The 27,976-nt window shown below is 35.3% G+C and overlaps 2 protein-coding genes across 2 annotated transcripts in view; both read right to left on the minus strand.

The window, feature by feature from the left end:
• The window catches only part of LOC128992098 (monocarboxylate transporter 10), a 33,833-nt gene extending 32,792 nt beyond the window's left edge, over window positions 1-1,041 (minus strand). Inside the window, exon 1 of the mRNA XM_054415507.1 lies at window positions 800-1,041. The gene's annotated coding sequence lies outside the window, so the exon portion shown is untranslated. The remainder of the gene's footprint in view (window positions 1-799) is intronic.
• A 2,147-nt stretch (window positions 1,042-3,188) lies between these two features.
• LOC128992692 (E3 UFM1-protein ligase 1 homolog) lies at window positions 3,189-27,896 on the minus strand. Its single transcript, XM_054416397.1, has 15 exons — window positions 27,655-27,896; window positions 25,524-25,669; window positions 24,352-24,593; window positions 15,275-15,464; window positions 14,549-14,695; window positions 13,466-13,641; window positions 12,803-12,985; window positions 11,924-12,073; window positions 10,696-10,818; window positions 9,479-9,567; window positions 7,614-7,745; window positions 6,010-6,178; window positions 5,143-5,309; window positions 3,953-4,164; window positions 3,189-3,371 (listed from the first exon to the last, which is right to left on the minus strand). The coding sequence occupies exons 1-15, from the start codon at window positions 27,732-27,734 to the stop codon at window positions 3,229-3,231; spliced, it is 2,349 nt and encodes a 782-aa protein (XP_054272372.1). The 5' UTR covers window positions 27,735-27,896; the 3' UTR covers window positions 3,189-3,228.
• Between the last annotated feature and the right edge of the window lie 80 nt (window positions 27,897-27,976).

Genomic DNA, 27,976 nt, shown 5'->3' on the forward strand with positions numbered 1-27,976 from the left:
TGATCGATTTTTGGTTGGTTTGATTTTTAACTCATGATATTTATTTTATTTTATGCTTGTACATTATGCTTGTACATTGACATAGCCTGTAACAATGTTGTTGTTGATTGGCCAAATAAATTCATTGTATTCATTGTATTCATTGTGATAGCAATACAATGTATGAAATCTGACTTGGCACAATATGTCAAAATCTACCAGGCCATTTGGCTTATGGGCAGTATTGGATATAGTTGTTTGGATAGACCTATCCTGGCTGAACACAAAAGTAGAGTCCTATAGTTTCCAGATCACTGTACAAGGTTAAGCTAAGTTATTTCACGTTGAAACATTTTATAATTTATATATTGCTAGGATAAGTTGCTTAGGCCTATGCTTTTATCAACAATAGGAATCTCCATAACGGCTGCACTTTACTTTAGGTCCTACACTCATTCAAATTAAAATATCAATCGATATATCAATTGTTTCATTTGATACATCGTTTGGTTAGTTAGGTAAGGTTAATCTAACCTAACTAACCAAACGATAAATCGACAATCGATATTTTCATTCGGATGAGTGTAGGACCTAAAGTAAAGTGCAGCCAGAACAACTTACTTCAACACTGATGCACTAACCGAAGGAACACCAATAGGTTTGTGTTCGTCTTTAACTCTAAATATCCTAAGTTTTCAAAGGAGGCCAATTGTTTACTTTTTAGACTTTGGGTAGATCTATTGGAAATTAGTCATCGTGTACTCAGTGATGTGCCAATAAATTATCTTGTAAACTATAATGATTAAATAATAACTCTCACCTCAATAAGTCCTAGGCTGCATTACAAGGTGTAAAATGTTGTTCATAAGAAGTTGAGTGTTGCTTTTGAATTTACACTGGTAATTACAATTGAACAACCCAACAATTGAAAAGTGGTAAGAATTATGTTCGGTCCTACAAATTCACAATAGTTAATTCAACCTTGTTGTAAGTTGGATGTAGAAAAATAGATTGAATGGAATGATGCAAAACTTAACCTCAATTTCAAAAGTCGAAACGTTCCGGATGATCAGAATCGCTGTCTGCTTCTGCTCTGTCGTCTGCTACGATTAGCTTACTTAATAAACAGCTGATCCACCGACCACTAAGAAAATACCATTATCGCCTGTAAGCGAATTAATAATCTGTGCTTAATAACAGTATTTTAAATCAACCCTATTAATCGTAGGTACATTTTATAATTGTATCTACGATGGCAAAAAAGTTGTTTTTTTACAAACATTGTACAAGTAATACCACAACTGTATAGCGGAACCATTCCTTGACTATTTCCCAATATTATTAATTTATAATAGGTACGGTACAGGTTGGTTCTAGTCTTCCCAATAACATCAAGTAGGCTATTGAATTGGAGTGTCAGAGTCTTACAACCTACAGGTGGAGGTGGAGGTGGAGGTGGTAGGTAGGTACGTAAGGAAATAAAAGCAAAAACCTAATTAAACTGAATAGTAAGAAAATATAGCCTGCTTGCATAACTAAACCATAACTAAAAGTAGAAAATTGAATCAGTCAAGCACCCTCAAAATCTGGAGACTTAGTCAAGATCTAGATTACGAAACCGCATGTTCCTTCCACCATGACGAAACCGTTAAAGCCACACAGGGAAAACTGTACGTGAAGCCAACATACAACCATTGCACAACCTCTCCAAGCAACAGCTGTGTCCTCTGAAGCCAATATTGTGAGAGTGCTAAATGAGAATTGAATTTGGGTAACGGGGTATAGGAATGACAAGTGGAGTCCCTACACTCGCCCCTCCCCTGCCTGAGTTACATCATGAATACTAGAAAAATACGTCTTTTCTATTATTCGTGAGTTACATATAGTACTTCTCCCCTGGGGATAGCGGAATTGCTCATATTATAGAGCTATTGAGGTATAAAAGATAATTTCCGACTCCAAAACCTCCAAATAGAAAGGAATCACTTGGTCAGTCCACAGAGAATTATCACCTATATTTGTTCATCAATCATACCTGGACTATGTATTGGGTATACTATGATAGCAGAAATAAGTTTGTGATTTTCAATCAAAACATGGGCACCCTCAGGGGTTCATAGCACCTCCCCCCTCGAAAAAAAAACACTGAATATATCATTTAATTAACCCTACCTAGCAGGAATAGAGGGCTCAATGTGTTATTTATATAATCGAATACAGCACACAAAAAGGGGGAGATTTTCCCAGACCTCCATGGAAAAAGATACTGGTTTGCTCACTCCTGGGGAAATTTTCAACTGCAGTGGCTGGATTTACCTTTAAAAGTTGAAGGGCGAAGACCACCTTGAAGGCATGGGGTTATAAGGGAGTATGTTTAATCTATGGTTGTACTAGCCTTATTTCAATTATCAATATCTCTATAACAAGAGGGGAAAGAAAGACACTCCCCCCCCCCAATCACCCCACAGAGAAGTTAGCATGGTGTTCCTTTAAGGAATGGGCTTTATTAAACTAATTTCATACCAATTTGGGAAGGTGTTAACCCTGACAGTGTGGATACAATATTTTTCTTTCATTTCTTAAAAATATTAATACATAACAATATTCATGAATTTAATCATAATTTCTTTAGCATAAAAATCACACACACATGTATAAACTTCTATTAAAAACCAATCTTGATATTCTAATATCTACAAATTAATGTGAATGTGATTGCTTTAAAAAGTAATAACAACTAAGAAAACTGATGTAACAGCCTAGAGGCATGCCTCAATGTTTTTCTCACTGATCAAGATCAGATTTAAGATTTAGATAGAAAAATGTGCCAAAATGTCAATTAAGTAGATCTGATCAACAGCACACACCCTTTGCACATGAACAATTTCAAACGTTAATGTCAAGTGAGAACTCAATAAAAAAAGAGTTATCAGATTTCAGATTGAGATAGCTATCTGTATTAAAAAATGAGTTCTGAAAATCTGATAAAGAATACACGCCCTTGTAAACTACTTTTAGTAAAAAAAAAACTTTCAAAAATGTGTATGCCAATACACCAACTTTTAGGAATAGCTAAAAAATAACCGATTACAATTTATAAACCATACCATTATTTGAGATAATCCCAGTACATTGCTTTATCACTCTATATTTGTATTCTTCAGGCCAGAAAATAGAAAAGGGGACGAGGGTGGATGGCAAACAGTAAATATCCAAAACCAAAATATAAACTTTATTATTCATAACAATTCAGGCCTGTTTACTAATGCTGTCATTTTTCTTGTAGTTCAATGCAATGTCTTTAACTGACTGCATGTCTTCTTGTAAAATCTTCAGAATCTGATTTCTTTCTTCATTGTCATCACCCACTTTTAAAAGTTTTAGGACAGAATCTAAAAAAAATACATAAGAAATAGCAACAGGTTATACATCTTAAATGGACATTCGAATGAGCAATCCATATAATGTATATATCATCAATTTCTAGAATAATATTCATTATTATATCATTGCAATATCTGTTCAGCTAACTTTACAGCCACAAAAATAAAACTCAAATAACATTCCAGGTTTTTAAGAGAACAAATAGAATGTCATTTAATGAATGCACTCTCGGCCATTTGACGGTTATTCTTAAATTAACATTTCCGTTGGGTCCCAAAATATGAAAATTTGAACAAACGAAAAGGTATGTTCCCTGATGTCGCCTAGGGATGATAGGATTATGCATCCTTCGGCAATTTCACCATCATCAGACCTTATATAGAAAATTTATCTTGCCTGAAGAAGTGTGTAAAAAGATGTCATAAGAATCTCAAGATAACAGAATTACCAAAATGTGCATAATCCAATGATGAAGCATGGACCGTAATGAGACATCAACCTTTTAATTTTTCAAACAAATACTTGGTTTGCAAAACCACAACCAATGATGATTATTAATTTACTCAGACAAATATGTTTCCTTGCTCACCATGATATTTCTGCAGTTTGTCATTGACCTCCTGACTGAGATGTGAGCCTAAAAACTGCAGAATCGTAGAAACAAAACGTCCTGAAGCTTGCAACATGCAGCCCGTGACAGCTTGGAATATCAACAGTACAGCCAGGTGTAGTACGAGTGCTGGATCATCACATATTGTCAGCTGATCTGCCAGTGCATGTCTGTGAGCTAGCAGCTGGGGCCTGTTGCAACACGTCAACAAAGTATATTCATTTGAGTCTACTTCCAAAACCAAAAACACTGTAGTATCTATATCTATAATACGTGTGGCCGTTTTTTATTAACACTACTCTACCTTATTGGTGGACCAATTTCAAAATTTGAGGAGTCAACAAATCTGTCTCAATTTGTAGTTTTGTACTAAGGTTTTAGAATTTAAAAAACTCTTCCCATTAAGGACGCGAGGCTTTCTCAAAGGTTGATGATTTCCCGTAAGAATTACATAGAATAAAATTTAAAAACAAAAAACAGCTCTTTATAAAAATAAACTCTGCAGCTTTTTGGGAGTAAATATTGATTTTTGTAATATTCAAGAGATTATAGACCAATGTAAACAGTTAATCATTTTTTTTGGAAGAACAGAAAATGCCTCAAGTTCAAAGAAAAATTACTGAAAACAGGAGGAGACCATTAATAAGAATAAGAAGAGTAGAAGAAGACAGACCTGGTCTAACAGTAAGGAATCCAGATATACACTCCCTTGGAGAGATGAATAATATTTCTATGCAACTTACTAAGTCGGTAAGTCGGAAAACATTTGTATGAATACTAAAAAACGAGGTTAGCTTCTGAAAAATGATAAGAAATTTACAAGAAATGTTTATTTTATCAAACTGTTATTAACAGCGTGAGTATTTCCACACATAAGCTTTAAGTTGAGTCTTTGAAACTCATCAAAAATTATTACTGTTATTAGATTTACAATAGCTCCTGTATAGTTCCGGTGCTTGCCAATTGCTCGATTACGAGCAATAAGTACACTAGTTACTATAGATTACTTTTGAATACTACTACGGGGTAGCTTGATTAATGGCATAACTTCACTCTTAGAAATTCAGGGCAGTAGTGTTAAGATGGATGTAGATTTAAGTTAGAAGTGTGATATCGGTACAGACAGAGTCAACACTACGAGCGGCAGACACCCACACTACAACACGTACCTGTCTTTCTTCTTGTCAGCTTTTCTCAGCAACAAACCAACAGCTGAGAAAGCTGGGTCTACAGCCTCCAAGAAATCTTCCACAGAACTGCCAGCCAGACTCTTATGCACCTTCTGTAGAGGGTCTTTCATATCAGTTGGGCATTCAGACAGGATCTTCACACGCTCCTGTAAAAAGGCAAACTCCAGTTACACTTCGATTAAAATAGTCTAGGCTCAACAAAACTGATGGAAAGTGAATTACCTACATGTTGGACCGAAGCATAATGAAAAATTGTTGTCACGAGTGTAAGTAAGTACTGTAAAGTCAAAGTTTAAGGTACCTAATCTCAAGCTCCCTTAAAAGAAATGGTAGAAAGCCAAGCAGAAAATAAGAGTGAGAACGGCAGTAGAGAATTGAGTATTAGTAAACATATTGCTTGCTTTGCCTGTTTGGTACGACTGTGCACCAAAGTGGGCACATCAAGACAACCCTTAGATGCAAGATACACACCAGTTTTTATGCACCTGAGTACTTCTTGTCATAACATGCTACAAAACACAAACGAACCACACAGTTAGTTAACTCCTAATACCTACATACCTCTCTGCTCCCCCCCCCCCCCATCAGTCTCAATGTAAACGGGAACTTGTGACTGAGTGGAAAAATAGTGCATAACCTTTATTTTAAGTGTTTTTGATTTTCTGTTAGGTAGTTTCAATGGAAAATAAATTTAAAGCCTTAATGATGGTCATAGGCCTACTAAACTAATCTAAATTCTTTTTGTGTCCGCTTCAGTTTTTATTATTTTGCGTGTTATCTGATATTTTTGCTTAAGCGACTATGCTACTACTAAGAATTTTAAGAAGAATTGTACAATTTCCATACCTCAACAGTCAGTTCTTTGTCCTTGCTGTCACCTGGGTTGTTGCTGTCTTGTGCTGCGAAGGTGAACAAAGTGTTTACGACCTCGGAGGCCGTTGTCTTGAGTAGATGTTTGGTCAACTGAGCCTGGACGTCTTTGCTGGGGAACTGCCGTACTCCCTTGTCATACAGTCTGTGCATTGTGTCAAAAACATCTTCAATCAATTGTAGAAAAGGAGGATAACTAGTAAAATGCTTGTTATTTTTGTTAGTAAGAAAGTTTCATATTTATAATAGAACCAGGCTCAGGGCTCGGCCTTAAAGAGTATTATCAACCTAATGTAGAGGACACAAAATTTTCTTTTTTGGTTTATTTTTGTTAAATGGACACGTGTTGAAATAAATACCATAAAAGACATAAAAAACTTAACCTAAAAATAGTTAATAGAGGAATAAAACAAAAATATTTTGGCATCAATGGTTGCACTGCTATTGAGCTGCACTGCACGTGGTTATTTTAATTTTGAAACTTTTATGAAACTGTGTGTGTTGTGTTGAAACTGATTATGTTTGAACTGTTGTGTTTTTGAGGACACTATACATTTAAAAAACCTCCGGTTCTTGTTGGTACTGCAACCAGGTATTAGCAAGGGTTTGAAGTACCGGTACATTAGGATTCCCTCTTGATCGGATACACCAGAATCAAACCATTGTTTGCTCAACCATTTCTGTCTAAACCTTAAGTATCCTTTTTTTTCTTGTTAGAAGTAAAAAAGTGAATGGTTTTTTTTTTTTTTAACCAAACGTTATGTGTACAGTGCTATACTAAATAATAAGGGAAACTTGCAATAAAATCTCTAAGTACGCACATAGACTAACCAACACAAGTAGACTTCTCATCCCATTGTAAATTTTGAAGCTCGTTTTTCATGTCTAGTTCATGTACGCCACACTGGGCGCTAGTGTCGACTAAATTTTGTTTCTATTATTTTAGGGTTAATTTCTTGAGTTGTGCTTTACTTTTTGGTTAAATAACTAGGGGACAATTGATTGTTTATGATTAGATCGTATTATTTGGTTAAACGAGGTTTTAAATGACTGTATTAACGGGAAACAAATTGTAAACAAAACACGACCTCTACATAAACCGTACAGAACTAACAATAAAATTGTCTTCAGCTGTTCCAATAGGATGAGAAATCTACTAAGGGAGTATGTTTTATCTATGGTACGCATGAAGGCTAGATGAACAAATTGTGACTTGTTTCTTAACCAATTTTATGTGCAGTCCTAAAAAGTTCCCATCCTTGTTGTTTCTAGTAACTCAAGAATGAAAGTAAGATATGTCTGCTAGATTGAGGACAAACTATACTAGGAAATATTTAGATGAGAGTCTAATCAGGGAAGCTCATTCATTTAAAAACTTTTATCCTACACAAATCACACGTAGTTCTGAGTGTCTTTCAACCAAGATGCAAGTATGGTAGCTTCATCTAGTGAAGAACAATATTGCCAACTAGGACAAAGGAAACATTTAGCTCTACAAGTTAGCTTAGTATTGAATTACTTAAGCACAAAAGGTTCTTTTCCAATTGGAATAAATGACTACGAAACGTTGGTCATCTCACCTAACATCGTTGACTGATACGTTCAGTTTCTCTTGTAGTTCAGTTGTAGTCTTGCGTCTTGAGGAGCCCCTGTTGGTCACCAGATTTTCAAAAACTGCTTCTGCAGCTACTAATGCCTTCTTGTTCAAGTCACTGTGGAAAATAAAAAAAAATCTATACCACACTTGACATTGAAAAATAAAGAACATGTCACAACTAAATCTAAAAAATAAGCTCCAGGCAGTAAATAACAATAAGATTACAATACTTTAAACTCTAAATTTAGCTACTCCAAGGTTTTTTTTCACAATTACCGAGTAGAACCATTCATCAATTTCATTAGATTAATTTGTCCTGAGAAAGATTGAGCTTTTTCAAAAAGTTTGTATGGAAATGTAAACACAGTTTAATCTTTTATAGAATACAGTAAAAACTTGTTGTGAATTATTCTTTTAAATCCAAATGCTGATGTATTGAGTACTAGAGTCTTCCAACCAAACTTCCAGTTAAGAATATAAAATGAGTGTATAACTCATCTCAAAAAAGGAAGAGGATCTAAGGGTGTTGTCAGAGATACTAATAAATAAAACTGAATATATAGTACTAAAAATAAACAACATAAAAAACTAATTTATGAGAGTCAAAAGGGGAGAGGATGGAAATAATGCAGACATTTTTCAAAACCAACGACCATGAATTCCATAAGAGTTAATAATTTGAGATACCTAGGTTTGTAATATCTGATAGAATTACAGAAGACATAGAAATTCAGAATAGGATAAGTGCAGCAAATAAAAGTTGGTAGGCACGTAGAAAACTAATTAAAATCAAAGCTTTTATCAAGGAAAGAAAAATTAAAATTTCATAACAATAATTAGACCAGTACTTTTATATGGAGGGAAAATTGGATGCTGAGCAAGAACACGGTTTTCTTCAAGGTACCTTTGAGAATAAAGTTCTAAGAGCTATTGGTCCAGTGTGTGAAGATGGAGTGAATACGCAACAACCAAGTTACAAGAATTATTCCGAGACCCCGATAATGTAGGGGAGGCCAAAAGCAGAAGGCTAAGGTGGGTCGGTCACACCTTGAGTAGAAATGAGGAGAGCTTCTAATTGAAGATGGTGCTAAGGGGAGATGAGATCCTAGGGGAAGGAGACCATTAGGGAGACCAAAGGCAGGTGGTCGGATCAAGTCCGGAAAAAAATGTAAACAATGAGACATGTAGAGGAAGATTTGAGGGACCGAGAGAATTGGTGACAACGTGTTAGCAAGACCAAGCACCTACTTGAATGCAAGTGGCCATGGCAGTAAGCAGTAAGTTTAACCATAGATACAACATAGTCCCTTAGTAAATTTCCCATCTTTATGGAACAGCTGAAGCAAATTTTATTGTTAGTTCTGTCCGGTTTTCTGTAGATGTTGTGTTTTGTTTACAATTTGTTTCTTGCTATTTCAGTAATTTAAAACCTCGTTTAACTAAATAAAACTATCTAATCAATCATAAACAAAAACTCGTCCACTAGCTACATAACCAAACAGTGAGACACAAATAATGAGAAACTAACCCTAAAATAATAGAAACGATTTGTAAACAAAACACGACATCTACAGAAAACCGGAACGAAATTAACAATAGAATTGGCTTCAGCTGTTCCATAAGGATGGGAAATCTACTTAGGGACTATGTTTTATCTATGGTTTAACACGCAGCTAAAAAGCTATACCTGACAAGAGCTCCAACGTGGGAGTCAAGATTAAAACTACTTTGCTTGGACTCCTGTTGTTAGTATGATTGATAATCAGGACTGATCTGAATAAACTCATCATTACCGCACAGGTTAAACAGAATTTTTAATGGCTCTACTCCTGAGATAATTTTACTTACGGCAAAAGAAATTTGGCGATCTCGGTGACAAAGTTCTCTAATTCTTCATCCTGCAGGGATTCATCACGTTTGAGAACTTGAATTACTTCCTGTTAGAAACAACAGCAGGATTAACACAAATAGGACATTGTCATACTAAAGAGCTTTGAACAGCAGATATAAGTTATTACTTCACTAATAGACCTGTATTATACTTGATACTTGGAAGTCTTCCACTGGAAGAACTGAAGTGCCGTGATTGTCAATTATTATTGCATAAAGGCTGCTGTGGTTGTTGCTGACACGTTAAGCAATGACCACTTCAATTAGATAATTGAATAGTTTGCTGATGACATGTCATCATCTTTTCTTCTAATCAGTTTGGTTTAAGGAAACGTTCTATGCAAGGATTTGGAATTGTTAAATAAAGGGGGTATCAGCTAGCTTTCCTTAAAGAAATACAGAAAGGCCATAAAACACATGGAAGACACTAGAATCACACAATATAATTGAACCCAGGGGCGGCCTCGTCAAGTGTAGAGATTGTCGAGTGTCTTCCGTGTCTTCTACCTGTATTTCCTCTAAAAAAAGTAAACTGCTATCCCCCTTTTCTTCTCATCAGTTATTTTAATTTTTGGATTTACAATGAAACTAAAGTTCAGCCTGAATAAATTTTTGTCCTAAAAAAAAAACATTACACTGCAGCCAATATTTAAAATATTTCACTGTCACTGAAATAAGGAACTAAGAGAATTAAGCATAATGTGAGGCCAAAGATGTGCTTCAAGCATAGACTTTGTTGCTGAAGCAAAATGTAGAGGTGAGATGGATTGGACATGTAATAACGAGGGGAAAAGGTGGACCAATGAAGTAGCCAAAGACATGAGAATGTTGGAGCTGAAAAAAGAGATGCAAAGGATAAAAAATGAGAAGATTGATATTTGGTGTTTATTTATACATTCTTAGGTATAATCCATGGAAGTAACACTAAGATAGAGTAAGGTTTGATTTTGGAAGAGATGGTAAATTATTATAACTACTGTGAATGAAGTAAAATCGGTATTGGCCATGGAAGTAACACTAAGATAGAGTAAGGTTTGAGTTTGGAAAGGATGGTAAATTATTATAACTACTATGAATGAAGTAAACTCGGTGTTCCTTGTGCCAGAATGGACTTTACATTCTGGTTACCCTACTATTCTATAAACAATACTTATGATATGGTACTTAGTACTTACACTAAGAGACAACAACTCCAGTTTGCCGGGAGTTGCTTGCTCCTCCTCCTCAGAATCACTAGCCGCTTCCACTCGGCTCTTCCCGTACTTCTTCTTTGTAGACTTGGTCTTGGTTTCACGACCCTACATACGGAAACAATAAGTAACAAGTTTCACCACCAACATTGCAAATCTTGCAATAGGCTACATAGATTGAAACATCTTGATTGGTTAGTGTTGAAAATTTGGCTATGCTCATGTGAGTAAACAGTAAACACTACAGTAAAATGGCTGATCCAGCTCGTTTGGGACAGTGGAGGTGTAGGATAATTGAAAATGCCAGATTACTCAACAATGTGTTATATGAAAACAGCCATTATTGCAACACTAACAGGAATTTCACTAATTTGAGAACGTAATAAGAAAATTGTTCGCCAGCAACCCCATTATTTCAACCATTCGCTCCTGAAGTCTACCCATTGCTCCCGACTCTGCCAATTGCTCTAGAATCTGCCAAATATGCTTTAAACAGCACTCCAAAATCTATTTTAGACCTCAAGACCGATGCAGCACATTTAAAATTGCCGGACTATTGAATGCTGGATTAGAAAGCTTTTACTGTAGGCCTATCTCAATTATCAATCATTGAGATGGGGACGCCACCTAGGTACGTATTTTAACTCAAATACGAGTGAGGGGTGACGGTAGAATTGAGTGATATGATCTGTGTAGCTATGTTACTGACTATGATCAGCTGTTTCATTAGCCATGATCATTTATTTAAAGCCCAATGATCAGGAACAGCAGGGTTCAATTTGGAACAATCAAAAAGCTACTGAGTTTTTACAGGATTGATCAGGCGACATTTATTTTGATTGTTCGGCAAGCAGTATAACCACTCCGCTACCCAGCCAGTTATAGTGAATAAAATATATCCTCAGATAATAAACTCAATTGAAACTATTCTGAAATTAAATTTGGAATTATAACTTGAATGCCTTTTGCAGTCACAGCAAAATAGTGAGTGTCTTTCACAAAATTGTAGATTTTTGATCGCGCATCTTTGCAGACAATGTCTACTGCGATCACGAAAATAAAACTCGGCTTTCCCCGACCCAAGCGTAGCCTTAAAATAATTCCTGGCCTGAACAAACCCCTTGGATCAACTGTGGTCCAAGATGATCAAAAAATAATGATGACCTGCAGACCCCTAATCCGATCACTAGTTTTCTAGCTTTCAGTAACATACCTGTGTTCCGCCACCTCCCTTGCCACCAACCGCTCGTTTGCGTCTCTCCTCTCTTCTCTCAGCCTTGTGGTCCACCTCTGGCTCTCTCCCCCCTCCACCTCCCCCTTGCCTCTCCAATCTGGACTGTTGGTACTTGCCTGAAGACACTGCCTGTGGTGAAATATCTCTTATTACATGTTGTATAATTACATTTTAGGGTTAGTATAATAAACTAATTCAACACTAACACAAGATTTTTACAGAATTGTCAACTTCTGCTAAATGGTAACTTTTTAACCTTTCAAATGTTGTTTTATGAAAGTTATGTTTTTGGCTATATCACAGATTCGTTGAAAGCTTACTAAAGAAACTCATGAGCCCTTTTTATTTTTTGAAAAAAATACATTGAAGAGTGCTTGGTAAATTTACTGATCCGTTCTTGTAAACGACTTTCATGTCTACAACGAGACCAGAAACTAGCTGTTTACATTGTAGTCTGACAAAAATAGATTTACAGTGCTACAACAGAAAAAAATGGACCTTGAAAAGTAGTTGAGTTGTTTTCTCCAGTGAGCTTTCAATAATAAGTATGTTTTATAGTTGAATCACAAGATGCGTTTGAATGCAGCCGGGACCTGAAAACCTGAGGTAAAAAACGAGGTTGTTTAACTATTCAGTTACATCTCAAGAAACTAATACCAAACTCAGGTAGGTGTCAACAAAATAAAAACACCCAGGCCAACTGAATGTCTTAAGGGTCAAATTAGGCAGTTGTGTTTGTTCTTTATTGCCTCAATATGTTTTCAGCATCAATTTACATGTTGTATTTACTTGTTGTATCAGCACTATTCTCCTACATATTTGTTTTAACAACAATTTCTAATGTCAATAAGTACGCACCTCTTCTGCTTTCTTGTCAATCAGCTTTTCATTTATAGGCTTCACCAGAGTCTGCAGGAAATGGTCAGTGACCACAAAAGTGCTACAGAATGTGTGCGTCTGAACATTGCTCTTCATGTTCTTCACCACCTCCTTGAGGATCTCTTCTCCATCCTCAACTTCAAAAACAGACGGAAGGACGGACTGGAAAATTAAAACACTAATAGATTAATATATCTACTGGTAGCCTACTGCGAGTTTTTAGAGGAAAGATCACAAGGTTTAGGTATACGTTAGGTAAGGTGAAATGTATACAAAACTAATTTACCCAGGCAAAAAGTTTTAGGCAGTTGACAGTACCATACACAAAAACTTCACAGTATAATAAGTTATGTTAATTATAATTGAAATTTCACACCAGACCTACATTATTAAATTAAATTATTTGGTTGTGTATTCATTGCTTCTTTCCTATACCGTAACTGACTCTTTAATTTAAAGGGTTATATTCTCTACCATCTGATGATTGTAGGTGTACCTTTTTAATGACCAACCTTACTAAAATTTTCTAATTGAAATGTTTGTATGCTTAACATTTTTCAATGACCCCTTTGTGTCTAATTATCTGAGTTCCTCTATACAGTTAATAATCATAACTTTTAAAAATGTGTTATCAATACCTACCATAACGTCAAACCAGGACAGGGAGGAGACAGCCTCATCTAACGAGCCTTCCACCTGATCCAACAGTTGACGGCCAACGGCGCATGACGGCAACAACACCAGCTTCTCACCGGAGAACTGACGCTTCACAAACGACATTGCGTCTGAGATACCCAGTCTGTGCAGCGCGCTGTACTCTGTACATCAATCAGTGAAACAAACCGTGTATTTATCTTGTGATGAACAAAAAGTCAATTTTATTTAGGTAAAATTAATTGAGATACTAACTAAGTTATCAAAGGCCAATAAGTGTTTGGGAGCCTGCAAGAAGTTTATCTCATCTAAAGTATTATTACAGAACGAAACAATAATTCAACCTATGTTATATGGAAAAAACATGGGTATTGTCCAGGAAAAATGAAAACAACTCATGGTTTTTTTTTTATTAAGTCCCTTGCAAAAAAAAAATATTTGGACCAGTGCAAGAGGGAGAAATGTAGGGGATGAGGAAAATAGAGAGCTAACATCACTATACACCGACCCAGATATTGTTGCAATGGTTCAAGGAAGAAGGTTATAGTCCTCGCCACCTTAACTTGAGGCAGCCCAAGGCCACACGTCGTATATCTAGTGCGGCCTTGAGCTGTCTCAAGTTAGGGTAGCTACAAGTTGGATAGGGAATGTGCTAAGAAGAGAGAAAGGAACAAGACTGTATAAAGTTTGGAGAGCCACACCTGGAGGTAAGCGTCCATTGGGAAGGCGGAAATTGAGATGGGCTGACCAAGTATTGACCGACGACGTCAACTTGACAGAAGACAGAGAAGGGTGGAAGAGGCTGGTACACGAGGCAAAGAATTGACTGAGATTTGTGGAACCACGGCAGTAAGTAAAATTGATTGAAAGTAAGTGAAAAAGGGGCCCATAGATCCATTACTGTGTGACACCATAAAAAGTCAAAATTTATCATTAGGTCTAAGGGGGTTCAGAGGGTGTTCAGACTGTGAGAATCTATCTTTGTTATCGCTGGTGAGTTATTTTACATATCATTAAGCTGAGATAAAATCTCAGATCTTTATAAAGTTTCTGATTATATTTAGTACTAACCTATATAACCGTTCTGCTTGTAGAAGTTGGTAGCCCACTGACTCTGAGCCTTGGAGTACACGTGAGGTATGAACGTAGCTGCAGTACCTTGTCTGCCAGTCAGCGTACCAGCAACTTCCTTGCTCTCCAGTAGACTGTCAATCACAGCTGTTGACAAAACTCAGTCTTACCAACCGTGTTATTTCATTCCAACCTTTGACAAAGAATATGAAAAGCCTACACTTTTGATAATTTAAATATTTTACAATATTTCAATATCGTGAATACAAAAGATTTTTCCCTTCAAAAAGGCCGTGGAGTTTCTTCAGGTATACCCTGCTAAACTCTATCTTTTTCCAGAAAAAAATACTTGATCAGTGATGTTCAATAAATCATTTACAAGTCTCCACAAACTTAAGTATTTAAAAAGTTTATTTTTTATAAGGACTTTTCACAGGTGGAATCGTCAACAAATTAGCAACCTCAAGAAAATGTAAATCTTCAATCTATTTAGAGCTACCACACTTCATAGCTAAAACTAAAAAATACTTGGCAAAATATCATACCAAGTGACAATTTATCATATCTACGATGCTAATGAACTAACCTCTAACTTAGCTTAAAAATTGCATCATTTTAAAAATAGTTTAAGCGTGGCATTTGAAATACTTTACATAACACAGAAACTGTCCATAGATTTTGATAATAGAATAATTTTAGGAACTAATTAATCGTAAGTTATCTCACAAAAGAACGTCCGCTCGGAGATGCCGCACTGATTGATTATGGCGGTGACAGGTGTCGGTCGAGTGGCAGCCACCAGGGCGCCTCGTACCACGGCTTTGTTGCGAGCCACAAACGCATCCGTGAAGAACATCCGAGCATCTTGTTTATCCTGCTTTGCGTGAATTACTTTTCCCAGATTTTTCTCCACCACCTGAAAACAAAGATCAAATGTTTTTAAAACTCCGGCTAAGAGCATCCATCAAAGACACTCTCTTATAAACTGCTGGAAACAATGTTAACGTATCTTTCTCTCCGGTAGAATACATTTTTATGTTTACCATTGTTAAATTTTTTACTTTTATTTTATCAACTATGAAACTATTTTAACTATTTTATCGAAAAACAAGTTGACCTTTTTTTGTCATATAAAAAGCAACATAACTACATGTTCTTGAAACTGAATGTCACCGTAAATTCAAAATAAAAAGATAGGTAGGTACATTTTTAAAAACTACTGCTTGTCCCCTGATACTATAACCAAAGTAGACAAACTGAAATCGTAGTTTACGCAATGATCACGTAAAAATTGTGTTAACGGCATGAGTAGGAATTTGAGGTACAATACCTTAGCGAGCGCCTTTTCAACGAGTGTCGTAAAGACTATTTACGTGAGTTGCCTACAATATTTTACCTACAACCAATTTTTAATTACTAACCATCACTACTCATAACTTCTAAGTGAGATTGTGTTTTCGTCTCTTATAGCCTCTCATTGCCACTGACATTGATGCAACAACTCATTGTACCAATCACTAATTGCACCAATCGTTGACAATTAAATTTGTAAACAGCTGATTAGTTGAAGTTCGAAACAATTGTACTTATCTTCTGTCAATCCTTGTACCTCATTGGTCCGTTACTCGTGTTGTTAAGAAAAACAATGCTGTTAAGTGAATTTTTTTTATTCTAAGAACTGAACTGGAACGGCTAGTTTAAAAAACGACCGTAGGTGAAATTATTTCACATATGGAGGAGGAAGACATAATTTTACATCGGCAAACTCAAACGTAACAGGATGTGAAAGAAATCAAAACATGCTTAGTTAAAGCAACGTAGAAGTAGCAGTCTTTGAATTGTTAATTTTTTATTTTATTTTCTGTAATATGTCATGTTCATCCAAATATAAGTATAATAATTTGTAAGTATTGTAGTGAATAAAATCTACAGTCAATGATAAATACAACTAAACTTAACTCACATGATTGATTATTTAATATGTTTACTGTTTTATGTTATTAGTAAATACTCAGCTTTGTTTATATTCCATTATTGTTCATAGTTCAGTTTTCAGATTAATAAAACCCTTTATTCTGATTACAATTAATCTGGGTTTACTTTCATTACAATTTATTAATCTGAATTATTCAAATGTTAGATTATTTATAATTTAATTTTCCTTACCTCTAACTCTTAAACTATGGAAAGATTTCTAAAACCAGATAGATTTGACACTGATCCAAGTTCTCCCAACAGTGCTAAACTTTGGAAACATTTCCTAAAAACATTTGAAAGTTTTGTAAACAAAATTGGAACAAATGAAGAAAGAGTAACTTCAGAGGACAAACTGAACCTTTTAATTAATCATGTTTCCCAACCTATCTTCGAATTCATAACTGAATGTAATACCTATGATGAAGCCATCAAGATTCTGAACAGTATATTTATAAAACCAACGAGTGAAATCTTCGCAAGGTACCAGTTAGCATCACGTAAGCAAAAATCAGGTGAGACTATCAGTGAATACCTACTATCCCTAAAAGTTCTAAGTAAGGAATGTAAATTTTCTGCAGTCACTGCTGAAGAACATAAAAACAACTTTATTCGGGATGTATTTCTTAGTGGAATTTTATCTTCTTCAATACGACAACGGCTTTTAGAAAATAATACTCTATCTCTGGAACAAGCTTGTAATCAAGCTCTAGCTTTGGAAGCTGCTCATAATCAGTCAGTCTGCTACATATTCTAATGTCGATCCTGTTGTAAATGCTACTTCATCTGTAAATTCTGCTTCTGAGAATGATGTGTCACAGCTTTCAGCAACAACCTCTAAATGCTACTTCTGTGGATACGGTAGACATCCACGTGCATCATGTCCAGCTAAAGATGCAGTCTGCAAGAACTGCTCTAAAACAGGCAATTATTCAAAAGTCTGTAGGTCTAATCTCAAAAAGAGTAACAATAAAGCTTCTAACGCCGTTACGACTGATCCAAATGTCGTTGCTACTGTGACAGCAGCTTCACCTTCTTGTTTAAAACGAGCTGTGGTACCAGTCACTGTAGATAATGTTCAAGCCGATGCATTAATAGATACAGGGAGTTCAGAAACTTTTTTAAGTGATGCATTTGTTTCTAAACATAAAATTAGACTTTTCCATAGTTCTGGTAGAGTTTCAATGGCATCCACTTCACTTAGCTCTCAAATTGTTGGGTATTGCATTGTAAATGTAAGGCTTTTAGAACATTCATACACCAAAGCAAGAGTGGCGGTTTTGAAGGATCTATGTGCTGACGTTGTGATAGGTCACGATTTGTTAAAACATCACTCACAAATTCAAATGGATTTTGGAGGACATAAATCACCATTAAACATATGCGCTCTAGCTCATGCTCAAATTGATCCTCCGCCGTTATTCAGCAATCTTACTGAAAACATAAGACCTATAGCGACTAAATCTCGCAAACATTCAATGAATGACAGCCTCTTCATTCGAAGCGAAGTTCAAAAACTTTTGTCGGAAGGAATAATTGAAGAAAGTCGATCACCATGGCGGGCTCAAGCTCTAGTCACAACCAATGAAAACCATAAGAAACGAATGGTTATAGACTATTCTCAAACTATAAACCGCTTTACGCTGCTGGATGCTTATCCACTTCCTAGCATAGAAAGCGTAGTTTCTAAAGTATCAAAATACTCAGTGTTCAGTACCATCGATTTATCTAGTGCGTACCATCAGATTCCTATTAGAGAGGATGAAAAGCAATATACAGCTTTTGAAGGTGATGGTAGACTTTATCAATTCACCAGGATTCCATTTGGGGTCACAAATGGAGTAGCTTGTTTTCAGAGGGTAATTGATGATATGATCTCATGAAAAAAGTCATAGACTCTATTTCAGAACCTCTCACAATTATTATCAACCAATCATTTCAAAACAACATATTTCCTAAACAATTTAAATATGGAGAACTCAAGCCACTTTTTAAGAAAGGTGAAAAGCATAATCCTGACAATTATAGGCCTGTATCACTTTTACCTTCTTTTTCCAAGATTTTTGAAAAAATTGCTTATAAACAAATTTATAATTTCTTGGAAACATACAATATATTTAGTAGTAAACAGTTTGGTTTTAGAAAGGGTTGCAGCACAATGACCGCTATATCACATTTTGTTAATGAAGTGTCATGGGCCTTGGATGAGTCACAGAGTACAATGGGAGTGTTTTGTGATTTATCCAAGGCTTTTGATTGTGTCAACCATGACATTCTTTTGAAAAAACTGGAAATTTATGGATTTTCTAAGAAATCTATTTTATGGTTGAAATCTTATATAACAGGTAGATTTCAAAGAACTGTTATTTTAAAAGGAGGCTTGCAGTCAAAATCTGAATGGAGTGAAATTAGAGTAGGTGTCCCACAGGGCTCTATTTTAGGTCCTCTTCTTTTCTTAATTTATATAAATGACTTACCTGAAAATATTTCTCATAATTTAATACTGTATGCAGATGACACAACTGCTGTTGTTAAAGCTAAAACGGAGGATGATTTATGGGTGAAAGTAGAAGACGCTTTAATGGATCTTAGAAGGTGGTTTGAAATAAACGGACTAAAATTAAATCCAGAAAAAACACAACTAGTAAAATTTAATACGATACAATCCCGAAATTTCACACATAAAACAAGAACCAAAACTGTCAAATGTACAAAATTTTTAGGTTTGTATGTTGATTCAAATTTAACCTGGGCCAAGTGCATTGAAAACATATTACATAAGCTTAATTCTGCCTGTTTCCAAATGCTTTGTTTGAGAAATATTTTGGATATGAAAACACGTTTAATGATATATTATGCCTATTTTTATTCAATATTGCATTATGGGATTGAATTTTGGGGATTCTCATCAGAAATAGAAAAGATTTTTAAAGTTCAAAAAAAATACTTAAGAATAATGACATTTGCTAAACGAAAACAATCATGTAGACCAATTTTTAAAGAACTTAATATAATGACTGTACCAAGTTTAATCATTTTTAAATCCTTATTAATGGTACAGTCAAATTTTGAAAACTTATGTGCGGAGAATTTTGACCATCCATATAACACCCGTTTCAAAAAGAATTTTCAGTTTCCGATTCACCGATTAAAATTAATAGAAAAAACACCAAAATATATGGGAAAGAAATTGTTTAATAAACTGCAACCAAAATATAAAGATTTAATAAACAAAACGTCTTTTAAAAGCAGCCTTGCCTCATTTCTTGTAAACAAAATATATTATAGTATTGACGAATTTTTGAATGATGGTAATTTTTTAAATTAGCAAATATTATGTTTTATAAAATAACCCAAATAATTATTTGTAAGAATCATTGTTTATTTTTTAGTATTTTAGGTACTTATTATGATATATGATTATATTGACAATGTCACCTGTTTTTGTAGCTTATGCTATGTAATCTGTAAAACGTTTATGTGACAATAAAGATATATTTATTTATTTATTTATTCATTCGAACTGAAAATTTAAATGGAACTTTTGCATATCTCGATGACATCACAGTATGCGGAAATGATCAATGTGACCATGATGCAAACTTAGACAAACTTCTTGAAGCTGTCAAGAAATATGGCCTTACTATTAATGAGAACAAAAGCAGGTATTCGCTAAAGTCAATAAACCTCTTGGGATATGAGATAAGTAATAAAACCATCTGGCCCGATCATGATAGACTGAAACCATTACAGAATCTACCACTGCCTACAGACACTGCTTCACTGAGAAGAACTATAGGTATGCTGTCTCACTACTCAAAGTGGGTCCCACATTACTCAGAAAAAGTACATTGTTTAATACAAACTAAAACGTTTCCAGTTTCATCTCAGGCTGCCGCAAGCTTTGAAAATCTGAAGCAAGAAATAATCAAATCAGCTATTTCTGCTATTGATGAGGATATCCCCTTTGATGTTGAAACTGATGCATCCGAGCATTCAATTGCAGCAAGCCTTTCCCAGAACGGTCGACCTGTTGCATTTTTCTCAAGAACCTTATCATCAAGTGAACAAAGACACTCTGCTGTTGAAAAAGAAGCTTATGCTATAGTCGAAGCTCTGAAAAAGTGGCGACATTTCCTTATTGGTCGACACTTCAAACTCATTACGGACCAAAAATCTGTGTCCTTCATGTTTGATAACACCCACTCAAGCAAAATCAAGAATGAAAAAATACTTAGATGGCGTTTGGAGCTTGCATGCTACAGTTATGACATTATTTACAGGCCGGGAAAACAAAATAATGTTGCTGATACCTTATCCCGAGTCTGTGGATCAACCAATTCAAACAAGCTGCATCAACTGCATGCTCAACTTTGTCATCCAGGAATCACAAGGATGGGACATTGGGTGAGAAGTCGGAATTTACCATACTCCTTGGAAGAAATAAAGAGAATGACTGCTTTGTGTCCCACCTGTGCGGAAATAAAACCTCGTTTTTACAGACCTCAGGAAACAACTCTTATAAAAGCAACTGCTCCATTCGAAAGGTTGAATATAGATTTCAAAGGACCATTGCCAACAAATTCTAAAAATAGGTACTTGCTGACTATAGTAGATGAATTTTCACGCTTTCCATTTGCGTTTCCGTGCCAGGATATGACGACTAACACAGTGATAGAAAAGCTATGTGATTTGTTTTGCTTATTCGGTCTACCTTCTTTTATTCACACTGATCGAGGCGCATCATTCATGTCAAGAGAACTAAAAGATTTCTTAAACACTAAAGGTGTAGCAACAAGCCGAACCACGCCATATAACCCACAAGGAAATGGTCAAATCGAGCGGTATAATGGTACAATTTGGAAAGCAATTACACTATTGTTAAAAAGTCGCAATCTTTCAGTACATAATTGGGAACTTGTATTAAATGATTCCCTGCACGCTATTCGTTCGCTTCTATGCACTGCCACAAACCAGACTCCACATGAACGGATGTTTATTCATTCGAGAAAATCCTCCAACGGTCAGTCCTTACCAACTTGGCTTCTTGAATCCCAAAAAGTATTATTGAAAAGAAATGTTAGACAAAGTAAATATGATCCATTGGTTGACGAAGTTGATCTGATTGACGTTAATCCTAACCAGTGTTGGGGAAGCTACTTTTAAAATGTAGCTAGCTACAACTACTGCTACATTTCCTAAAAAGTAGCTTAGCTACAGCTACAGCTACAGTTCCGAAAAAGTAGCTAGCTACAACTACAGCTACAATGAAATGTAGCTACAGCTACAATTTTAGCTACTTTTCCAAAGACGTTACTTTTTATTCCACACACATTAGGTAAATGTTAAATTAATTTCAACTTCATTTTTATTGAACAAACATTTAAACAAAAAATGTCACATTAACTAACATTACTTGGAAAACAAATTATTCCTTGAGTGTATTTAATTTGTTGGCATTATAAACCGAACATTACAATAACAGAAACAAATAGTTGGGTGTCCCATCATATTAAGTACCTACTTATTTGTAAATGACTTATTGCATTATTTTTAAGCAACTTATGTAAATTTCATTAAGTTCAAAGGACACACAACCAAACTATATTTTAAAAGCTCATTTTATTTCTTAAATATAGATTCATTTATAGATGTCTTATATCAACAATTAAGACCAATAAAACTGTAAAACGATTATTTAAAAATATTTTTTGTTTTACAGAGCCTATAGCCTACTGAAATTGGAGTTAATTGCCTTTCTTTTCTTTTAATGTTAAAAACGACATTGCTATAACTTTTAAACATAGTGATAATTTACTTGTTCTATGAATAACACTTTTCAATGTCAAGAAATCGTCCTTTATTGTCATTATGCATAGGGCAAATTGTGCTTCAACCTAGTTGGCACAGAAAACAGTATTCAGCAACTTATACTGAAATCGGCTTTTAATTTAAACATGTTGAAATTTGTAAAGTAACAAATTTGAAAATAACATGTAGGCCTACTTGGCTATGTAACAAGTTGGCTATAGTAGGATTGTTCTTGCAAGGACTAAACAGATATATTCATAATAATTGAACTTGGAACTTGGCATTCTTCTTAAACCATAGCATAGCCTAGGAATAGTCCTATACAAGAGCTGTTAGCAGGAGCAAACTATGCTATTTTTTCAATGTAAGTTTCATGTTATATGGGGATTTTTTCGTTACAATTATCATGTAGTCTAGGCATCTCAAGTAATTTCCTCTCTGTTAATTTAGTAAACCTTTGAACAATCTTCGTAATCTAACCAAGGAAGGGCTTGTGATGATGAACCAATATCAACAGCTGAAGCAAAGGTTGATAGACTAGCTTTCTCATTATTTTAAGGTTTAGTGTTGGTTTTTGGTTTCCATTAAAACCCAAGTTTAAACACTATCGATGTAATAAAGAAACTATAAATTGACTACTAATTTCCCTGTCAATCACTTGCAAGCATTCAATAGCTTCTCTTGTCACCGCCGTCACCGGTAACGTTTAAACGTCGTCTGCATCTAGTGATTTTATTTCATCTGACAGTAATCATAGAGTAGTAAATTAAGGAAATGAGAGCCAAAAATGTGGATAACACTCATTTAATGGCCTCCATGTCCACACAACGTTGTAATAGGGAATGAAACGGCTGCAACCAGCTGTATGAAGCCAAGAAAGTAGGCCTAATTTTTTTTTTGAAAATCTCAGTTTGAAAGAGGTTGTTTCACGTAAGGTTGAGGTTATGATAAAAATCACTATCTCAACCAATGTTAATGTAGCGAGAAAAGTAGTTAAAATTCCGCTACAACTACTTTAAAAATGTAGCTAGCTACAGCTAAAGCTACAAAATCTTAAAAGTAGCGTAGCTACAGCTAACGCTACAAAAAAAGTAGCGCGCTACTGTAGCGTCGCTACTTGTAGCGCGCTACTTCCCAACACTGATCCTAACTACGCAACAATACGACTAACAAATGGAGAAGAAAAGACAGTCTCTCTTATACAGTTGGCTCCAAGGGGAGACATTGAGCTCACAAACCGTTCTGAAGAGTGTACGGAGCAAAGTGTAGATGAACCTGAGCTTGCTGACATCAGGGAAGAATGTCATTTGACCATAAATGAAGACACCATCTCTCAGACAAAACAACAGCAACTGAACACACATGTTCAGTCACTTCCAACTGTCTATCAATCTCAACCAAACACCAACCAGACCAAAGCTGACTAGTTGAATAGTTAAAGTGATGGTCAAGCAACACTAAGGCGAACATCAAGAATCAGATATCCTCCAAAATACCTGAAAGACTATTCTCTATCTAGGAGGGGAGAATGTAGTGAATAAAATCTACAGTCAATGATAAATACAACTAAACTTAACTCACATGATTGATTATTTAATATGTTTACTGTCATATGTTATTAGTAAATACTCAGCTTTGTTTATATTCCATTATTGTTCATAGTTCAGTTTTCAGATTAATAAAACCCTTTATTCTGATTACAATTAATCTGGGTTTACTTTCATTACAAGTATACTTAAGCATTATTTTACGTGCATTATTTTAAGCGTATTTTACTAAATGCTATTCATTGTAATATGGCTGTATCGACAAATAAAGAAGTATTGATTTGCTTCAGATTTTACAATGCAGCCTAATGTGAAAGCCATTTGTAATATTTAAATTCAATGAAGAAATATTCTTCTTTCTGAAAAAATATTTTGCTGAACTTTGTAGCCCAGTTCTTATTAAACTTAGCTAAACAGTATGTAGGCATAGGTAAAAAACATAAACTAATCCAATAATCCAATATAACTTACCGACTGAAGAAAATCGCTAGGAAGATCATACTGTCGAGTTAGGTCGGCTATTGACACCTGACCTTGCTGGGCCAAACGTTCGTTGATTTCTTCTGCAATATGTTTTACGTAGTTTTTGTCTATCAGCTGACCAAGGACAAGCTGACATGCTGATTCCGCTCTCTCAATTTCATTGGCTTTCGCTGTGATCTGAGCAAGGTCAACATTCAAGACCTTTGAAAGCTCGACCAAGTTTATCCTGCCTGAAAATAAAATTAACTTTTTTTTATTTGTCATAGCCTACTCAGTTGGTTAAAATCTTCTTAGTAGTCTTTTAACCCTTAAGCACGCTTGTAAACTTTGGTAAAAAAAATAATTCTTATAAATCCTTATGGCAACTTCTTGTTTAATGAGTGTTTGAGGTCTGACAGGTTGAAGGACTCTTGATTATCACTACACTGAATTCTTCGCACCTCACCTTCATCACACCTAGGTAGCATCCCGATCTCTAATGATGATCATCGAAATAGTAGGCTACTTCTAAAAGATATAATCAATCAAGTATTATATTACAATAAAATCTGTGTAAATTAAAACCTCACTAGTCCTACTCATTGAATAATCCAGCAATGGTTAAAAATTTGTCTAGTGAATCCAGGAACAGCCATTTTGCTGAGTTTGGACACGTTTGGCAGGGTTAGGCCTATGGTTAAGCGTCTTGAGTTTGGGTGTACCTGTAACTTAATGCCTATTATAATTCTCTATTTTGATGGTACTGTATTTCTGCAATCCTTCCAAAAGCTCATTTTTAGACATTGTCAGTCTAATCTGGAACTGTCAAAATTCCAAATGTGCTGGAATAGATACTGTAGAATCCTACTTATGACAAAAAACTACTGAAGAAGTACTGACATCTTAAATCGATTGAAATTGGTGTTGTAATTTAGAAAACAATATTGGTTAAAAGTGTTAACTAAATTCTGCTGTAGGCTAAATGTACAAAGTAGGGTAGATCTAAGATAATTTTGTATAGTGGTAGGCCTATGGTATTTGAATTTAGCCCTTCTTTTAGTATATTTAGTATTTAATACTCCAGGTCTTAAATCTATAGCCAACGGTATTACAAAACAGAAAAAACTTTGATTGCTGTTAAAAACAAACAACAAATTACTGGTACCGTACCAAAATCTTACCTCCATGGACAAAAAGTTCATCTTTTATTTCCTTAACCAGCTGCTGAGGTGTGAGATACTCTTTGCCATCTGTAGTGAATATCACTTCAAGTAGCTTCAACTCGATTAGTTTGGTTATAACTTCGACACAATTCCTTTCACTAAGCCTAAAAAAAATACCAGGTTAAATTGGTTGAAATATTGAGTTTTGCTAACTTATTAGTTTTGTACAACTTTTGGCTACCTATATATTAGTTTTATTTAAAATTAAAACTCGTTTAATGTAAATATTTGAATCAAAATGGAGTTCAGGACAGGTTCTAAGGGCCTATTCACACTGGGCCACCATGGTGGCGACACTGGTGGCCGGTCAAAATGCGCATGGACCACCAGCTCAGCCACCAGTGCAGCTGCAGCCACAAAGCTCACAGTTGGACGTCGAATAGGCAGGTGCTTAGCGTGTACCTGTAAATATTTTATTTTTAAAATATTTACATATTTTTAAAATTTCGAAATCATAAGAAAAAAAAAATAGTTTTTTGGTTCATCCGTTCTTATGAGATATAAGTACCAGAGGGACTTTTTTCATTCACTACCAAGACCTTAGAAATAACCCTGACACGTTTCACACTTACTCAAGAATGAGTGTTTTAAGTTTTGAGGAGCTTCTGGGACGTCTGAAAGATAAAATATCAGGACAATCTACGAGACTGCGGGGCAGCATATCTCCAGAAGAGAAACTGCTACTGACGTTGTGGAAAATTAAATAAAAACATAGTTAATATACCATTTATTAATAACACTGTAATACCTTGACTCAATGTATACATTGCAATGACGAAAAGATGTTAATGAAATAGAGTATACATTTTGTTATATCATTAAAATCGTTTCCCCACATTTATTACCTTAACAACTTCAAAAGATTAGTAAACTAGTATACTGAGTAATGCCCACTGGTAGTGTCTGGTGGCGCTGCCAGTCGCTCCAATGTGAACAGTCCGATAAGAAACCATGGTGCGACGTGGTGTCGCCACCAGACTGGTGTCTTTGAAAATCGCAACCCCGAGCCACCCCATTTGTGGTCGCGCGGCCAGACGCACAACCAAAGCTCAGTGTGAAGATGTCCCATTTAAATCAATGCTAATGTAACGTAGCCACCATGGTGTCGCCACCGGTGTCACCACCATGGAGGCCCAGTGTGAAGGGGGCCTAAGCTATGAGGAACTCTGGCCGTAGCCTAGTGGTGAGCATCCATAGTTGATGTTTTTGAAACATCGATGTCCCGATTTTTTCCGATTTTTTTGTTACATTGATGTTTTGGCCAAGTATTAAAATATCAATGTTTTCCATAGCAGAATTGTAGGCTATTAAGTTAGTTTTGATGAAAATTTAAATGTTAGTCTAAAATTTAAATATGTTAGTCTTAACAAGTAATTGAATCTCGGTATGTATTCATTCTATAGGCTATTGAGAGGCTGATGAAATATTGAATCCAAAAATAGGTTAAGCTAAGTATATGAGGCAATACAGTGAGCAAACAAAAAACTGAATAAACGTCGATTAATATTGACGTTTTAACCCAAAATAAATTGATGTTTTTGCGACAATGTTATCAGTGGGTACATTGATAGTTTAAGATTGATGCTCATCCCTACCGTAGCAAACTCTAAGTTAAAAAGCAGTTGTTAGTCGTAAATTTTCCAGATTGCAGAAAAATGGATGGCTTACACATAGCTTAGGCCTACATAGGTTCTCTGGAAGAAGCAGTGGGAACACTAAGTTGTTCCCGCCCCACCAAACCACCGTCAATAAATAGTTAGGCCTATCATCAACTCTATCGAGCAACTCATTCAAAGGTCACCCGTAACATAAGTTAGTTAGTGGAGGTGGCCAACAATTGGATGGCTGGGTAGATTTATTGTGAATTAGCTTAAGTTACTTGCTCATCCATCATCACAATTTGTTTGCCTAGTTCTTTAGCCTAGCCTATCTGTAGAAAAAGTTAATTAGGGCAAGATTAACAGTCAAGTGTATAATCTAAGGTGGAAAAGGGTAAATATTAGATTAATTAATTAGGCCTATTTAATTTGTTCCAAACTCATCCTTAGTGTTAGCAATTAATTGGTAAGACCAAAATATGGTAGGCTACCTTAATGCTGAAGTGCTAAGTTGGGCTCTTTGGAAATCAGCAGCAAGCCGTTTAACCTCCTCCCAGTCACCAGCCGACATTTTTAAGTGAAATTGTGAATAGTTGGTAGGTGAACAAACAACTAATCATCTAAGTTTAATTCGTCATTGAAATGTTTCTTTACAATTAGCAGTAACAAGTCAACAAGTGACAATGACAATTGACAAAGTCATAGGTTAGACTTAAACATCATCAACAAAACAATCGAACAACGGCAACAACTGTTCAATGATGACGTCGACTCGACTACTCGACTGTCGACAAAAACAAAAGAATAAAGACA

Source organism: Macrosteles quadrilineatus, unplaced genomic scaffold (assembly GCF_028750875.1).
Source record: "Macrosteles quadrilineatus isolate MER2022 unplaced genomic scaffold, UCM_ALF_1.0 Scaffold_4__1_contigs__length_99947679, whole genome shotgun sequence".
Taxonomy (NCBI): Eukaryota; Metazoa; Arthropoda; class Insecta; order Hemiptera; family Cicadellidae; genus Macrosteles; species Macrosteles quadrilineatus.

What these genes read in the sequence shown, in the direction of transcription:
- LOC128992692 (XM_054416397.1), bottom strand. Translation starts at nt 27,734, where the DNA reads ATGTCGGCTGGTGACTGGGAGGAGGTTAAACGGCTTGCTGCTGATTTC. An exon ending in TGAACTTTTTGTCCATGGAG is followed by an intron (nt 24,594 to 25,523) that starts GTAAGATTTTGG and finishes TTTTATTTTCAG; the next exon opens with GCAGGATAAACTTGGTCGAG. An exon ending in CAAACTGCAGAAATATCATG is followed by an intron (nt 3,372 to 3,952) that starts GTGAGCAAGGAA and finishes TATTTTTTTTAG; the next exon opens with ATTCTGTCCTAAAACTTTTA.